General features: G+C 48.8%; 1 protein-coding gene across 1 annotated transcript; it reads right to left on the bottom strand.

Moving 5' to 3' along the window:
• Positions 1-7,805: 7,805 nt before the first annotated feature.
• On the bottom strand, positions 7,806-16,877 carry LOC149366562 (uncharacterized). Its single transcript, XM_089562880.1, has 3 exons — positions 16,647-16,877; positions 11,359-11,580; positions 7,806-8,023 (listed from the first exon to the last, which is right to left on the bottom strand). The coding sequence occupies exons 1-3, from the start codon at positions 16,875-16,877 to the stop codon at positions 7,835-7,837; spliced, it is 642 nt and encodes a 213-aa protein (XP_089419006.1). The 3' UTR covers positions 7,806-7,834.
• Positions 16,878-17,654: the final 777 nt, after the last annotated feature.

Genomic DNA, 17,654 nt, shown 5'->3' with positions numbered 1-17,654 from the left:
ATTTCCCTAATTAAATCGAATTAACGGTGAATACCCATATATGCAGGTGCATACTCATGTATGCAGAATTGGTCATCCTCTTAACATTCACAGATCTCTGGCAGTCCTCATACCAGTCCTGGCTCACTACGCCGCTGCCCTACAATGGGAGCTGCTGCCACCAGTGGACATTGCGCGGCCCATGTTCCTCGCCCATGTTGCGCGACCCGTGTTGTATTCCCGAGCACCACCTCGCGGCCTATCATTCATTTAACTGCCACCTGCCACGGTGTTCAGTTTGCTCACAATCCGGTGAGCAGGTTGTGATGACGCCACAAGGTCACGTGACCTAGGTGGCGTGACGTCATTCCAAGTCAAGGCAAGGCAAGATTCGCCCTCCCGAGAAAAGATAAGATTCTTGCTCGGGGTTGGTACGTCTGGGGCAGTGTTTTCGCACTAAAAGAGGCAGTCAGAAGCCGACTCCTGGTACATTACACGCCTTCTGCTATTACAAGCTAAAAAAGAACAAAGGTTTTCCGTGCAACGGGAAAAAAATGGTAGGCTTTTAATAGTAGTAATAATAATAATAAAATAATAATAATAATAATAATAATAATAATAAATTCTTACTTCCACTTTTGAGTACAGCTGTGGGCCTGCCAAAACCTCAGAAGGCTTGAGTGGCAGTACCCGGCAGCAGACAGCATATAAGTCATGCACCGAGCAGACAAGTTGCAAAAAAAAGATGGGAGGGAAAAAAAGTAAAGGGAGCAAGGAAAAATTCCTGAGAAGAAAAAAAATGAATTCCAAAAGAGCAAACGCAAAAATACACACAAAAGGAGAGAAAACAAAAACATGTGAAAACATAGAGAGAGAGAGAGAGAGAGAGAGAGAAACAATTTTATTTGCTCGAGCTAAATACGATGTCTGCTTAGACGCCGTCGATGGGAGTGGTTCCCTCTTCACGGGACCCATATGCATCCCTGGCCGCCTGGCCCCTGGAGGTCAGGACGAGCTGGTCTTCCACCGCGGGGCTGGTTAGCAACGTCTCCCATCGCTCGGTAAGGGAGGATGAGGGATGGGGTTGGGTAGTGGGGCAGGTAAGAGGTGGGGGGATTTCCTTGATGAAGTTGCATACTCCAATGACATGTTGGAGCGTGCTTAACTCAATCTTGCAGAAATCACGTTCCTTCTGGTACCTTTCCGGGTACATATTGTGTTGAAGGTAAGGGTGCGGGAAGGATCCTGCCTGTATCTGCCTGTAGATCGCTTGCTGTTCGCTGGTAAGCGATTTGTGAGGATCGGGGTAACGTTGCCTCGCATCAAACAGAATACTGGAACTAACAACTTAATTTCACAAGACAAGCTTTCAGTATCTTTTTAGAATTAGCAGAAAATATTACCGCATTTCAACAGACTAGACGTGCGAAAGCATGTGTTTAGCCTGATTGGCTCGTGGTTTTGCTTTGCTGGGTCGTCGGCACGTCTGGTAACGATATTAGACTCGGGTTAAGCTCTGGTCGAGGTTAAGCTGGTTTGGTTTGGTTTGGTTTATGGGGTTTAACGTCCCAAAGCGACTGAGGCTATGAGAGACGCCGTAGTGAAGGGCTCCGGAAATTTCGACCACCTGGGGTTCTTTAACGTGCACTGACATCGCACAGTACACGGGCCTCTTAGAATTTCTCCTCCAAAGAAATTCCAGCCGCCGCGGCCGGGATCGAACCCGCGTCTTTCGGGTCAGCAGCCGAGCACCATAACCGCTGGGCCACCGCGGCGGCCGAGGTTAAGCTGATCTGATCTGTTCGCGCCGTCGCCGGTCCGACACCCAGTCGCGGCAATATTTATTTTATTTCTGCATGGGTGGTTGCTATGGCAGGATTGGCCAAGGTCAGCCTTCCTTCGGTTGCAGCTACCGCGACGCTCCTCGGTACTTACCCGAGGTTCCTTCCATTGGGTGCAGCTTGCGCAACGCTCATCCCAACCCGAGCTTACCCGAGTCACTCAGGGGCTTCGCAAAAGATGTAGTGCTTTCGCACTGAAATATCGCCAGCTACCGATTATACACAATCAGGAGACTATGCTGAGGTGTGAAGGAAACTGTGCCCATCCAATGGTGAGGACAAACCCAAAGTTTTTTTTTTTTAACACAGGGAAAAGCCGCGAGAATCGCACCAAAACCTAACCGTGAAAGGTAGTAACATTGCCGAGCGGTAAACGCTTTCATTCTTCCCGCCCTCTCCCATGTAATGATGATGGAAAGACATCCTATTTAAAAAACTATTTATTTTGTAACGACGAAGAAGTTCTTGTTCCGGCGAAGACGACGACGAACTTTTGACCGTTGTGTTGAGCGGCATTGCCATCGCTTTGTGTGTGAGCTCTCGGTGCTCGACCTGGGTGTCTACGAGGCCTGTGTCTCTGCATCTACCACCGGCGCCCTGCTCCTCTAACCGTCCCAGTACCCATCTTACATTTGGTGGAGGTGCTGGGTACTGGGACGGTTAGAGGAGCAGGGCGCCGGTGGTAGACGCAGAGACACAGGCCTCGTAGACACACAGGTCGTGCACCGAGAGCTCACACACAAAGCGATGGCAATGCCGCTCAACACAACGGTCAAAAGTTCGTCGTCGTCTTCGCCGGAACAAGAACTTCTTCGTCGTTACAAAATAAATAGTTTTTTAAATAGGATGTCTTTCCATCATCATTACATGGGAGAGGGCGGGAAGAATGAAAGCGTTTAAGGAAGAATGAAAGGACACACTATACTCCATCGAGTTCGTCGTGCTGCCTTCTTGCTCACATGCTTTAATTTTAGGGTGGGATTTCCTGTCGCGCCACGAAGCTGTCATCGACTGCGCTCGCGCAGAAGTTGGGTTCTCCGCTTTGCCTAATGTCTCGCCAGACGCTGCTCCTTCTGTTCCGTGCGCTAAAGCCGTCGTCACTGAAGACATCATCCTTCCTCCCAGCTCCACTGCGCTTGTAAGCATCTCTTGTGACTCTGTTTGTGATGACGTTGTTCTCTTCACGCCAGCCTGCACTTTCCTGCGCCGCAAGTCCCTCCCGCTGCCCTACGCTGTGCTCACTATTTCTGCAGGCCTTTCCGTGCTATGGGTCTCTAACCCGTTTTCCTTCCCTACTGCTTTGCGCCATGGCGAATGTCTCGGCAGTTTACAATCTATTGCGTCCATTCTCACCTGTGAGGACCCCGCCGATTCACCTCATCTAGCCATGACTGCGCTCAGCCCTCCATCTTCTGCGCCTGATTCCTCCGCTACAGACCTCTTCCTTCGCTCTATCGACACCGATCTTCCTTCCCCGCAACGGACGCAGCTTCTTAACCTCCTTCACCAGTTCCGCTCCTCCTTCGACTGTCATCGGAGTTCCTTGGGCCAAACTTCCACGGTCACCCATCGTGTCGACACCGGCAACCACGCACCAGTGCGGCAGCGCCCCTATCGTGTATCTGCCACCGAGCGCCATGTTATCGAAGAGCAAGTTGATAAAATGCTCCAAGACGGCGTGATCCAGCCCTCCAGTAGCCCTTGGGCTTCGCCTGTTGTGCTGGTCAAGAAGAAAGACGGCTCCATCCGATTTTGTGTCGACTACCGCCGCCTTAATAAGATTACGCGGAAGGATGTCTACCCTCTTCCGCGCATCGATGACGCTTTGGACTGTTTGCAAGGGGCCGAACTATTTTCTTCCCTCGATCTTCGTTCCGGATATTGGCAGGTCCCCATGGAAGCGGCCGATCGCCCCAAAACCGCTTTTGTAACCCCCGACGGCTTATACGAATTTACAGTTATGCCATTCGGCCTTTGTAATGCGCCTGCAACATTTTAGAGGATGATGGACACCATTTTGCGGGGATTAAAATGGAAGGTATGCCTCTGCTATCTCGACGACATCGTCGTCTTTTCTGCGGATTTTGACACCCACCTTCATCGCCTGAGGCACGTCTTGAACTGCCTTTCTGACGCCGGTTTGCAGCTACACTTGAAGAAATGCCGTTTTGCCGCTCGTAAACTCACTATCTTAGGGCACGTTGTCTCGAAGGAAGGCGTCTCTCCCGACCCAGCCAAACTTCGAGCGGTCGCTGCTTTTCCCAAGCCTACATCTGTCAAAGAACTGCGCAGCTTCCTTGGCCTGTGTTCCTGCTTTCGTAGATTTATCCGAAACTTTGCGTCAATTGCTGCCCCTTTAACACAACTCCTATCCAGCAGCTCCGACTTTTCACAGTGGTCACCCGCATGCGACAACGCGTTTTATACCTTACGCCGCATCCTCACCGCACCACCTATCCTGCGCCATTTCGACCCGACGGCCCCTACCGAGGTCCACACCGACGCCAGTGGTGTTGGTCTCGGAGCTGTACTCGCGCAGCGCAAACCTGGCTTTCATGAGTACGTTGTCGCCTATGCAAGCCGCACCCTGACGAAGGCAGAGTCCAATTACTCAGTGACGGAAAAAGAGTGTTTGGCTATCGTTTGGGCTCTTACCAAATTCCGCCCTTATCTCTATGGTCGTCCCTTTGATGTCGTGACGGACCACCATGGGCTTTGCTGGTTATCCTCCCTGAAAGACCCCTCCGGCCGCCTCGCAAGATGGGCTCTTCGTATGCAGGAATACGATGCCCGTGTAGTTTATCGCACCGGACGCAAGCACCAAGATGCCGACGCCCTTTCTCGCTGCCCACTTCCGGTTGAGCTCGCCGGCCTCTCAACACTCGACGACTCCCCTCCGTTGCTTCACATCAACGACATGCCCTCAGCGCAGCGCATGGACCCTTGGATTGCGTCTCTGCTTGATTTCCTCTCTAACACTACGGCGGCTTCTCCATCACGCGCTCTCCGTCGCCAAGCTCCTCACTTCGCCATTCGTGACAATCTCCTTTACCGCCGCAACTACAGCGCAGATGGTCGCAAGTGGTTATTGGTTGTTCCTCGCCACCTCCGCTCGCAAGTCTGTGATTATTTCCACGCTGACCCACAATGCGGACACGCAGGAGTATTCAAAACATACAATCGGATCCGGCTGCGTTACTACTGGCGCGGAATGTATAACTTCATCCTTAAGCACATCCGCTCATGCCTGCCCTGCCAACGTCGCAAGCGCCCTGCCCACCCTTTTGCAGGCGAGTTGCAGCCGCTACCTTGCCCACCGCGCCCATTCGACCGCGTAGGCATTGATTTGTATGGACCTCTTCCCTACACTGCAGCCAGTAACCGTTGGGCTATCGTCGCAGTTGACCACTTGACGAGGTATGCAGAAGCCGCCGCCCTTCCATCCGCCTCAGCGTCTGACGTCGCCTCCTTCATTTTGCGACGGTTCATTCTTCGCCACGGCGCACCGCGCGAACTGCTGAGTGACAGAGGCCGCGTTTTCTTATCGGAAGTTGTGCAAGCCTTGCTCCGCAAGTGCAACATCATTCACCGAACAAGCTCTGCCTATCACCCGCAAACTAACGGCCTTACAGAAAGATTTAACCGTACCCTCGGCGATATGCTCTCTATATACGTCTCATCAGACCATTCCAACTGGGATCTCGTCCTTCCGTATGTGACGTACGCCTACAACACCGCAACGCAGTCGACTACTGGCTTCTCTCCGTTCTATCTTCTTTACGGCCGTCATCCTTCTGCTCCACTCGATACCATTCTCCCATACCAGCCTGACGCATCTGAGTGTACTCCTATTTCGCAAGCTGCACGACACGCAGAAGAGTGTCGCCAAATCGCCCGTTCTCTCACAACTGAGGCCCAATACCGTCGGAAATCCCGCCACGACAGCCAACACACGTCCCCGCACTTTTCTTCTGGTAGCCTCGTGTGGCTCTGGGTTCCATCCAGTACTCCAGGCCTCTCCTCGAAACTTCTTGCGAAGTTTCATGGCCCCTACCGAGTTGTGGAGCGCACCTCGCCTGTTAATTACGTGGTGGAACCGCTGATGCCGTCTTCTGATCTTCGCCGGCGCGGACGCGAGACTGTTCACGTGCAGCGCCTAAAGCCGTATTATGACCCTGCCATCTCACCCACCCCGTAAGTCGCCAGGATGGCTCCTCTCCTTCCCGGGGGGGGGGGGGGGGGGGGGGGGGCAGTTGTAACGACGAAGAAGTTCTTGTTCCGGCGAAGACGACGACGAACTTTTGACCGTTGTGTTGAGCGGCATTGCCATCGCTTTGTGTGTGAGCTCTCGGTGCTCGACCTGTGTGTCTACGAGGCCTGTGTCTCTGCGTCTACCACCGGCGCCCTGCTCCTCTAACCGTCCCAGTACCCATCTTACATTTTATTTATATCCTACATTCGTTTGCAATAGCTTTTATTGGAACGTTAACTAAATCGTCATTGTCTTCCAGACAGCAGACAGTAGTTATATCTCAGTTAATAAAAAGTTATGTCGCTTACTGCATATAATTTTACTTCTTGGCCAACAGTCTCTTGACCACACTATCTCAGTGTAATGCTCTTCGTGATTAAGACAAAAGAAATGAGTATGTATACACCTCACTTCCTTCGGACCTCGGAGACTTTACCCATTATCTGTCCCCGCTGTGGTGGCTCAGTGGTTACGGCGCTCGGCTGCTGGCCTGAAAGACGCGGGTTCGATCCCGGCCGCGGCGGTTGAATTTCTTTGGAGGAGAAATTCTAGAGGCCCGTGTACTGTGCGATGTCAGTGCACGTTAAAAAACCCCAGGTGGTCGAAATTTCCGGAGCCCTTCACTGCGGCGTCCCTCATAGCCTGAGTCGCAATCGAAAACAATTAAATTCGTAGCAAAATTACGATACACAACGCTGTGATAATCAGTGCTTTCTTTTGAAAATCACTTCTTGACGTCAGTGGAAGAAATCTACTCACCGGTGATGGGTCTTCCTTGTGCTCTCTGCGCTCCACCGCCAAAACAGGCTGCTGGTTGCTGGGGCTAGTTCTCGGAGTTTTATTGGAAAAAGAGAACTTAACCCGCCCCGGTGGCTCAGTGGTTAAGGCGCTCGTCTAAAGAGCCGGAGTACCCGGGTTCGAACCCGACCGCGGCGGCCGCGTTTCGATGGAGGCGAGGCGGTAAGCAAAAGGCGCCCGTGTGCTGTGCGATGTCAGTGCATGTCAGAGACCCCCATGTGGTCGAAAGTATTCTATAGCACTCCACTATGGCACCTCTTTCTTCCTTTCTTCATTCGCTCCGACCTTCCTCCCTTTCCTTACGGCGCGGTTCAGATGTCCGCCGAGATACGTGAGACAGATACTGCGCCATTTCCTTTCCTCAAAGACCAATTTATTTTAACTGATAATGCGTGTTCCAGTGCTCGTTTAGTAGGTAGGTCTCGTTTCCCAGCGAAGCCCATTGGTGCGAAAGGACTGGCTGTTGACATCAAACGACGGAAGCGGTAGAAAACGGTTAGATCTAGTGTGCGAAGTGCCTATTTATTTATTTATTTACAGAATACTGCAGACCGAATCGGCCCAAGCAGGAGAGGGTCCATACATTTGTTATATTAAGTACTATGCCTTAGGTGTCAAGTGTACGAAGTGTCAAGTTAATAAGCGTCAAGTTACACTAAATTCGCGTTAATCTCTCCTCAATATTGCCGTATATGCATTCTCGGTTTCTAGCTGCATAAGTGTGGATCTCGCGTTATATTTTACAGCGAGAAGCTACTACATAGTTGGTCTCCGTAGCTTGTAGCCCCGGGCAGCTAAGGCTACCAGTGATCCTGCACAATACTCAGAGACGCTACGTCCTTGGTCATAGCACGCAGTACTCTAATGTTAACCTAACAACTTAACAAAACCATGTTCACTTCCCACTGGGAGACGTCACTTCCGGTTCGCATCACCGAAGAAGGCTGCACTTGAGGGAGCGCAGTTATAGATCAGGCCCCGTCTCGGCGATGGTCTGGAGCAGTGGCGCCTCCATGTCTGTATCCTTGCAAGCCTTGCGGGGATCGTCGTCCAGGAAGACGTCGAACACCGCCACGGGTGCCTCGCCCATGCCGTCATCGTACGACCTCTGCATGCGATGCTTCAGCTCCTGAGGTCCCGCCAGAGCTGCCGCCTGCAACCACAGAGCAGTCCATCAAAGACAGCCTGCAGAAACATTGAGCGAAAAGTGTCTCTCTCCATCCATAACACACGTAAAGATGTCCGACCACACGCTGCGAGCGCAGTCAAGGCGTAATCACTGAATATCTTCAGCAAGGCGGAAATGTGGGCGAGTTGGTAAGTATTCATGATTTTGTTCACAGCGCAACATGAACGGGAAAGACGGAAGACGAAAGAGTGACAAAAACAAGCGCTGACTATCAACTAGTTTTTATTGAGGAACGAAAGGCGTATATATACAAATATTAAAACACTTATGAGGAACACAGAAGTTATCTGGAAGGCCCGTGGGAGTTTAGATACCTCAATTCCCTCTCAGATAAAGCAATTTAAGGGCTGCTGATACACAAAGCAATTTTCTGGTGAATATGAAAGGCCGCCATAATCTCGCGTGTGACTTTACTTACTCTATCTTACTTTGCTCTAATGCTACCCTAGTAGTAGTTAGTAGTGCGACCCCGATTGTTTGGTGCATCTGAGGCCCAGTGCCACAGCCCTAATATATTGCTACAGGGCAGAACAATATATTGTAGAACAAGATTTTGACGCAGCTCCAATCTCGTTCGCAATAAGCGAGCGTTCGTTATAACAGCGGGCGTTGTAATTTGGCTACATAATGTAACGTTCAACAGTCTGGGAAGGAAACACCAGTTTACAATTAGCGGCGAGGCGCAGGAAACGGTAAAGGAATGTGTCTACTTGGGGCAGGTGCGGCCAGATATTCGGATGATGACAGGGAAATAATTTAGAATAATAAAAGAGAGGTGGCGCTCATTTTGTAGGTACTGTCTTATCACAAATAGCAATTTGCTAACATCTCTAAAGAGAAATTTTATAACAGCTCTATTCTACCGATAGGCACCTATGGGACAGAAACGTGGAGGCTTGCGAAGAGCGTTGAGCTTAAAATTGAAGACAACGCAGCGATGTATGGAGAGGAAAATTATTGGTGTAACGCTAAGTGACAGGAAAAGAACAGAGTGGGTGAGGAAACAAACACGGGTTATTGACATTCTAGCCGAAAACAAGAAAGAGCAGGACTGGACAGGCCATTCAGTGCGAAGGCAAGATAACCAATGCTCATTAAACGTAGCGGACTGGATTCTGAGAGAAGGCAAGCGTAGCAGAGGGCAGCAGAAACTTAGGTGGTTGGATGAGATCACGACGTTTGGTGCAATAATTGAGCCGTGACTGCCACATCATAAGGTTAATTGAAGAGATATCGGAGAGGCCTTTGGCCTCCAGTAGACGCAGTCAGGTTTATGACGACGACGAAATCCATATCATGCTTGATGCCATGCTCCCATGGCCAGATGATGATTAGCCGACGCTAGAGGTCCAGCACGTTGCCCAACGCCGTCAGCTGGCCCGCGTGACCTTCTGGAAGCAGCAGGGCACTGATGAGGACCGCCACAACTTTTGCCACCGATAGATTGGAACTACAAACCCGGTGACCAAGTCTAGGACACCGTGTTTGGGGACACCAGTACCACGTCAAGACTTTTTCGAGAACCTGCTATGGAACTACTTTGGCCTTGCAAAGTGTCATGGCTTGTCAGTGATGTTAAATGTGAAGTCCTTCCAGACCGAGCAGCGCAACCTAGACGGCGGCATTCCTGTTCTAACATTGCGCATGTTGTGCGTCTGAAGACATACATACGCGGTAACGGCAAGCGTGTTCTAGTCGTCGCGAACTTCAGTTATGACTGATCGCTCACTTTTCTACCTGTCTTGTTTGTTTTGATTTTGAATGTCGGCTTGGCTTCGAGGCTCTGCGCATCACGGCAATGCCCTTCTTTTTCGATATGGCGAAGAGTAATGCGACCTAGTATAGTCACATGGTGCATAGCTGACCCAGAAGACCGTGATGTAGCGCTAGCACTATCGCGTCTCGGCCGGCACCATTACCATTTCCCATTGCGTGGCTCCAGGTATCAGTGCTAAATCATTACTATAAGGTTACCAACCCCGAGCAACAATCTTTTGAATGAATGAATGAATGAATGAATGAATGAATGAATGAATGAATGAATGAATGAATGAATGAATGTTTATTTTGCTTTTTGCCTTACAGAAAGCGTGGGTGACGAAATAAAAGCGGTTCGCAATAACCGCTTAACGAGCTTCTTGTTTTGTCATGGGCTGTCGGAGTAACTCGGGTAAGTTCGGATTTGTTCGGAGGAGCGTCGCGCAACTTGCAGTCGATGGGAGGAATCTCGGTTAAGTTCGGAGGAGCGTCGTGCAGGCTGTAGCCAATGAGAGGAGATCGTCGCGCCACCTAAGTCGCGTAACCTGGTGGTGTCATCACAACCTGCCCATCGGATTTTTAAGCAAGCTATCACCTTGGCTCATCATCATCATCATTAGCTTGACTACGCCCACTGCAGGGCAAAGGCCTCTTCCATGTCTCTGCAATTAACCTTGTCCTTCGCCAGTTGCGGACCCCGTAACCCCGCAAACTTCTTAATCTTATTCGCCCACCTAACTTTCTGCCGCCCCCTGCTACGTTTGCCTTCTCTTGAAATCCACTCCGTTACCCTTAAGGACCAGCGGTTATCTTGACTTCGCATTACATGCCCTGCCCAAGCCCACTTCTTCCTCTTGATTTCGACTAGAATGTCAATGACCCGCGTTTGTTCCCTCACCAACTGCGGCTGCAGATGCTAGTGGCAATTATATTAATCATCGCCCGCGAGACGTTGCTCGGGAAGAGCAACATAGGTCGCATGGTAGCGCAGGGCTCCCATCGCAGGATAACCACGCAACACTTAAACGCTTAACCACTGCGCCAGGAGTGGTATAGGGACTCTCAGCGATCTGTGAATAAGTTGAGAAAGACCAATACTGCACATATGCGCATTAACCCACTGAAGCTATCACGTCCATACCCTTAAGGCGGAGCGTAAGTGTCTCCTCCAATTGAAGAATGACACGTCTACTCGGTTTAACTGCACTAAGCCCCTACCACTTTTTAAGCACATCATTCTAACAAGCGCATAATAAAAAAACTGAAAACGGTTTGGTTTGGTTTGGCTTATGGGGGTTTAACGTCGCAAACCAACTCAGGCTATGAGGGATGCCGTAGGGAAGGGCTGCAGAAATGTCGACCACCTGGGGTTCTTCAACGTGCACTGACATCGCACAGTATACGGGCCTCTAGAATTTCGCCTCCATCGAAATTCAGCCGAGCGAGTGAATTACGCAGCTGGCCTGCAGACACGGACGGTGGCGTGGTGTGATCTTTTATAGCAGCCAGGGTTAAACGCATGCACTGTCAGCATCACCCACCTCCTGAAGAACGCCGTCATTTTGGCTGAGAGTGCTCTTGCCCTTCACCACCCGGCACTCTTCATCGGCATCCTGATCCTCGGTCGACAGCTCGCACACGTCCTTGTAGCTTGTCTTGCCCCACATAATTTCTCTCCCGTTGAAGACAGAGGAGATGCGCACAGTGGGAGCTAGGTATTGCACTTCCGTCTCGTGAGCCAGATGGTAGATGTCGGCGCCCACCTGGAAAGAAAAACAAGGTTCACATAGCGGACTCGCGCCAGCATGCAATAGCCCACCTTAGGTGTTTTTTTCGACTGAGGAGCGGCCAAAACGCCAAACATTATAACTTTGACATGTACTGAAATATTCGCTGTAATCACCCTCAACATGGTAGCGAAAATTGGAAGGAACGCCTAAGCTCCGTCTAAAGGGTATTATGCGATCGCTAATGGGTTAAGGTAATGGGTTAATGCCAATATATACAGAAGTGGGCATTCTCTACTTAACATTGTAGGTCCCTGGGAGTCCTCACACCTCTCCTGACGCAGTGGCGCAGCGGTTAAGCTATGCGCCTCTGCCCTGCGACGGCAGGAGCTGCCACCGGCAGGGCTTGTGCGATGCAGGTTGCCCTTCCCAGCAACCTCTCTCGAATAATCATTAAATTAACTGCCACTTTTGACGGTGCGCAGTTTGCTCACAATCCGGTGGGCAGGTTGTGATGACATCACACGGTCACGTGACTAAGATGGCCCACCTACCTCCTAGATTGCTGCTCTGAGGATTTTTTTGGGAAGTTTTCACCTACGGTCGACGACGTCGGCGACACCGCCGGATTTTCTCCGACACGAACTCCCAAACGCTATTGAGTTGAAGGTGCACTGAAGAGGAATCTGAACTCGTCTTCTTGCTGCGGGAACTCAGTCTACAGGTTCCCAGTATTCTTAGAAACATCGAATCATTACCCTGTGCGGCCGATTTCCCTAATTAAATCGGATTAACGTCCGGCTCCCACCTTTTTTTTTGAAATCCCCGCATTCGCTGGGAGGAGTCGACCAACGCATGGAGTGCCTTTCATTCAATCTCGTGGCGGCTTCGCTTTCGCTTTTATTTTGTTTCTTTAGGTTTCTGTGAATAAATAGATCTAGTCAGAGACTGCATAGGTGCAAATTAGGCCCACGGAAATAAAAATACGCGTGGTCTCATTGCTTTCGCCGTTCGCTACGTATCACTGCGCCGATGGCAGAGCGGCAAGCCGCCACGGGACTGGGTGAAAGCTTGGTCGACTCCTCCCACCGTTTGCGGGGAATTAAAAAAAAAGGCGGGAGCCCGATGTAAATTCGATTTAAATTAAGGAAATCGGCCGCACAGGGCAATAATTCGCAGTTTATAACAAGGTTCGGAACATGTAGATCGAGTTCCCGCGGCAAAAATACGAGTTCAGATTCCTCTTCAGCCCTCCTTTAATATAACAATACTGCCTACTTAAACCATGCATTCTAGTTCCTACCAACAGTGTCCGTCTAACATTGGGCACACTGATTCCCGCGGCGCCCTCTTTGCAGCTCCTTCGAAGTTTTACCAGAAAGTTTACCGCCTTACCATGGGTTGCCTACTTTCTTGGGTGCAGGCTCTTCCTCGAGGAATGGGTTGGACGGATAATAAAGTCGCTCTATTTGAAAGCCTATTTCAGCGTCACCATGCGTTGCCTACTTTATTGGGTACAGGCTCTTACTCGAGGAATGGGCTGGACGGCTAATTAAGTTGCTCTATTTGAATGCCTATTTCAGCGTCACCATGCGTTGCCTACTTTATTGGGTGCATGTGCTTCCTCGAGGAATGGGCTGGACGGCTAATAAAGTTGCTGTATTTGAAAACCTATTTCAGCGTCACCCTTCATTGATTCAGGCCACCCGCGGTGTAAATCATAGCATAATGTGAACTATTTTCAGACTCTAGTGCACTTTTTTCCTTTGTACGTGACCATTACTGTTTCTCTCCGGAGGCAACGCAGATGCACACCGCAAACTCCTTTAAAGCTGGCCTCTTACGCTTGACGAGCACGGATTCCCTTCCGTTTGTGGTAGAAACACAAGTTGAAGCTTATTAGAAAGTTCAATGCATTTACTTTTCAAAAGAAACCTGCAATATGCATAACTGTCATTTTTTCTTCTTTTTTTTTAGACCGCCCTTCTAAACAACTATTCACTGTTGCAAAAACCACTCGGCCTTTCTCGAGATTAACGTTTCACTGAAACGGTCTTTGGACCAGTAGTTTATCCAAAGAACTTCCCAAAAAAACCTTCGACTGGTTATTTCTACCCGTTTAAATTATATTTTCCCTCCACAGTCCTTGACTGACAATGTTTCGAACAAATGCTGTGAACGATGTTTGGAAAACAGCATTGCGTCTGGAGCGTCCTGGGGGACCGGTAATAGGTCTATTTACAGATTACATGTGCCGTGGTTACTGAAAAGGGCATCATCATCATCCGTGCCTTTTATTATCACCTCAATAATTTCGCGGGTGGAGTGGGTGAGGGAACAAACAGGGGTTAATGACGTCCTAGTTAAAAACAAGAGGAATAAATGGGCTTGGGCAGGGCATGTAATGCGAAGGCAAGATAACTGATGGTCCTTAAGGGTAGCGTAGTGGATTCCAAGAGAAGGCAAACGTAGCAAGGGGGCGGCAGAAAGTTAGGTGGACGGAGTAGATCATGAAGATTTCGGGGATACGGTGGCCGCAACTGGCAAAGGACAGGGTTAATTGGAGACACATGGGAGAGGCCTTTGCCCAGCAGAGGGCGTAGTCAGGCTGATGATGATGAATACTTTCGCCTCCTACACAATGACAGTTAGTCACCAACAGTCAGGGATAAAGGCAGAGGTAAGGCCTTTCAGGCTCATTCTGCGAAAGGTTCACACTAGAGATGTAGAGCACCAGGCATAGGGAGCAATTGTGCTCATTGAAAAAAAAAGACAGTGAGTGTAAGGTGGCTATGGGGATTTATCCCCAAGCCTCCCACATGCGAGCCAGAGGCTCTCATCGCTTAAGCTACCGCTGCAGTTGTGGATTGGATTTTTACAGCCGTTGGTACAGCCTTTGTGAAAAATGAAGAGACCAAGGTGTTTACTTCATTCAAGCAAAAAATGTTTTCACTCTTCCTGGTGCAACGCTTCTCCAGCGCTGCTAAACGCTTTTGAGGGGCTTCACAAACACCTTAATAGTGTTCGTGAGCACCCTTATTGTGTTAGGGCACTCACAAAAACTCTCAAACGATGGTATCCCAGGGACAAGACCGTTACACCTTTAAAACCTTATGTTGTTGGGGGCTCATGAATACCCTGAAAATGTTTATGAGACAATATAAGGGTGTTTATGAACATCATAAAGTGTGTTAGCCCTAGGGCGTTTTGGGCACCTTTTTTACACCTTTAAGGGTGCCAAAGTTTCACAGTGTAGAAGAACTTTAGTAGCTTCCATGGAGGTCCTAACTTTTCGGAAGGCGACGAATACAGTTCATTTCACCTTTACGAAGTTCCGGAGGCTGAAAATGATGATGATGATGGATTTTTATGGCGCAAGGGCATCTGTGGCCAAAGAACTTCATGGCACAATTTCCCTTCTACTCAAGGTGGGTAAAGACCCATTTCCCAATCATTCCACCCTCTATAAGCCGAGCACCAGACCAGGGGAAAGCTTGTACCCATTGTATGACCGGCGGGTACCCGGCGGCACTGGGGATCGAACCCCGCGCCTTTCGCATGCGAGGCGGGTGCTCAGACCACTAGGCCACCACTGCGGTGACAGCGGCTACAGAATGAGCCTGAGACTACCCTGCAGAAACATCTCTTGATCTCTAAACCTTGAGACTACTCTGCAGAAACACATCTCCTGATGTCTAAATCTTGAGACTATTCTGCAGAAACACATCTTGATTTCTAAATCTTGAGACTACTCTGCCGAAACACATCTCCTGACGTCTAAATCTTGACACTACTCTGCAGAAACACATATATTGATTTCTAAATCTTGAGACTACTCTGCAGAAACACAACTCCTGATGTCTAAATCTTGAGACTACACTACAGAAACACATCTCTTGATTTCTAAATCTTTAGACTACTCTGCAGAAGCACATCTCTTGATCTCTAAATCTGGAGACTACTCTGCAGAAACACATATCTTGATTTCTAAATCTTGAGACTACTCCGCAGAAACACATCTCCTGATGTCTAAATCTTTAGACTACACTACAGAAACACATCTCCTGATTTCTAAATCTTTAGACTACTCTGCAGAAGCACATCTCTTGATCTCTAAATCTTTAGACTACACTGCAGAAACACATATCTTGATTTCTAAATCTTGAGACTACTCCGCAGAAACACAACTCCTGATGTCTAAATCTTGAGACTACACTACAGAAACACATCTCTTGATTTCTAAATCTTTAGACTACTCTGCAGAAGCACATCTCTTGATCTCTAAATCTTTAGACTACACTGCAGAAACACATATCTTGATTTCTAAATCTTGAGACTACTCCGCAGAAACACATCTCCTGATGTCTAAATCTTTAGACTACACTACAGAAACACATCTCTTGATTTCTAAATCTTGAGACTACTCTGCAGAAACACATATCTTGATTTCTAAATCTTGAGACTACTCCGCAGAAACACAACTCCTGATGTCTAAATCTTTAGACTACACTACAGAAACACATCTCTTCATTTCTAAATCTTTAGACTACTCTGCAGAAGCACATCTCTTGATCTCTAAATCTTGAGACTACTCTGCAGAAACACATATCTTGATTTCTAAATCTTGAGACTACTCCGCAGAAACACATCTCCTGATGTCTAAATCTTGAGACTACCCTGCAGAAACACATCTTTTGATCTCTAAATCTTGAGACTACTCTGCAGAAACACATCTCTTGATGTTTAAATCTTGAAACCACTCTACAGAAACACATCTCGATTTCTAAATGTTGATACTATTCTGCAGAAACCCATCTCTTGATCTCTAAATCTTGAGACTACTCTGCGGAAACATCTCTTGATTTCTAAATCTTTAGACTACTCTGCAGAAACACATCTCTTGATGTTTAAATCTTGAGACCACTCTACAGAAACACATCTCGATTTCTAAATGTTGATACTATTCTGCAGAAACCCATCTCTTGATCTCTAAATCTTGAGACTACTCTGCGGAAACATCTCTTGATTTCAAAATCTTTAGACTACTCTGCAGAAACACATCTTTTAATCTCTAAATCTTGTGCATGTGCTATATGACGCACCGAAATGCTGTAGGCAAACTTGCGCAGCGTCTCGTCGTCGCCTCCAGGCTCCACGAAATGGTCCCTGATGTGGCGGAAGGCTGCCGCTGCCAGGAGCCGTTCGCCGGTGCATGCGACCACTTCCGGCCGCCGAAGCTTGTGCGTCGCCACGACCACGTATTGCAATTGCGGAAGCATCAGCCGCAAGTGGTAAAATCCCAGGAGCTTGAGCAGCGGCGGCACCGTGAACATCAGCTTGTATTTCGTCATAAAGGAAGCAAACTTTTCCAGAAATACGCTCGTTTGATTCTCGCCTAAGTTACTGGTGCAGCGGTCTCCGGGTCGGTTCCAGTCGAGATTGATGCCCTACGCGTGTGTAAATAAGAGAACAGAGTGCAGTCGGCTCACATTGAAAGCGATGAACAATCAGTTGCTGTCGCTTTAACGTCAGCTTGATTTGATTTGATTTATTTTCCATTTAAAGAAAATGGTGGAAACTGAGGCAAAAGCTGCATAAAGCAGCGTGAAAAGCCCTCAGTCCCAGTACATTGGCAGCATCAGAGGCATAATGGAAATGGAAAACCCAAATATTAAGCTACCACAAGCCTACTGCTGTCTAAACAATCGGTACCGTTTAAATATTGTAGGCTGGTTTATGAGGTTTAACGTCCCAAAGCGACTCACACTATGAGGGAAGCCGTATGAGGGAAATTTCGACCACCTGGGGTTCTTCAACGTGCACTCACATCGCACAGCACACGGGCTTCTAGGATTTCCCCACCATTGAAATTCGGCAGTCACGGCCGGGATCGAACCCGCGTCTTTTGGGTCAACAGCCGAGCCCATAGCCACTAAGCCACTGCGACGACTGCGTACGAATGATGTTTAACCTGTTAAAGTTACTTCATTATTCTTTGGTTAACCTTGAGAAATTCTTCATAGGCGCTAACCATGCGAAAAACGGTGCACTTAAGCCAAAACATCGTTTATCGCCTAGTTGCCGCATTGTGGAAAAACTTTGACGCTAGA

The sequence above is a fragment of the Amblyomma mixtum genome, chromosome 1 (assembly GCF_055824585.1).
Source record: "Amblyomma mixtum isolate Tamu chromosome 1, ASM5582458v1, whole genome shotgun sequence".
Lineage (NCBI taxonomy): Eukaryota > Metazoa > Arthropoda > Arachnida > Ixodida > Ixodidae > Amblyomma > Amblyomma mixtum.
This window is presented reverse-complemented; position numbering and strand designations above follow the sequence as displayed.

What these genes read in the sequence shown, in the direction of transcription:
- LOC149366562 (XM_089562880.1), bottom strand. Translation starts at nt 16,877, where the DNA reads ATGTTCACGGTGCCGCCGCTGCTCAAGCTCCTGGGATTTTACCACTTG. An exon ending in AGTTTGCCTACAGCATTTCG is followed by an intron (nt 11,581 to 16,646) that starts GTGCGTCATATA and finishes TTTTCTTTCCAG; the next exon opens with GTGGGCGCCGACATCTACCA. An exon ending in ATGACGGCGTTCTTCAGGAG is followed by an intron (nt 8,024 to 11,358) that starts GTGGGTGATGCT and finishes CTGTGGTTGCAG; the next exon opens with GCGGCAGCTCTGGCGGGACC.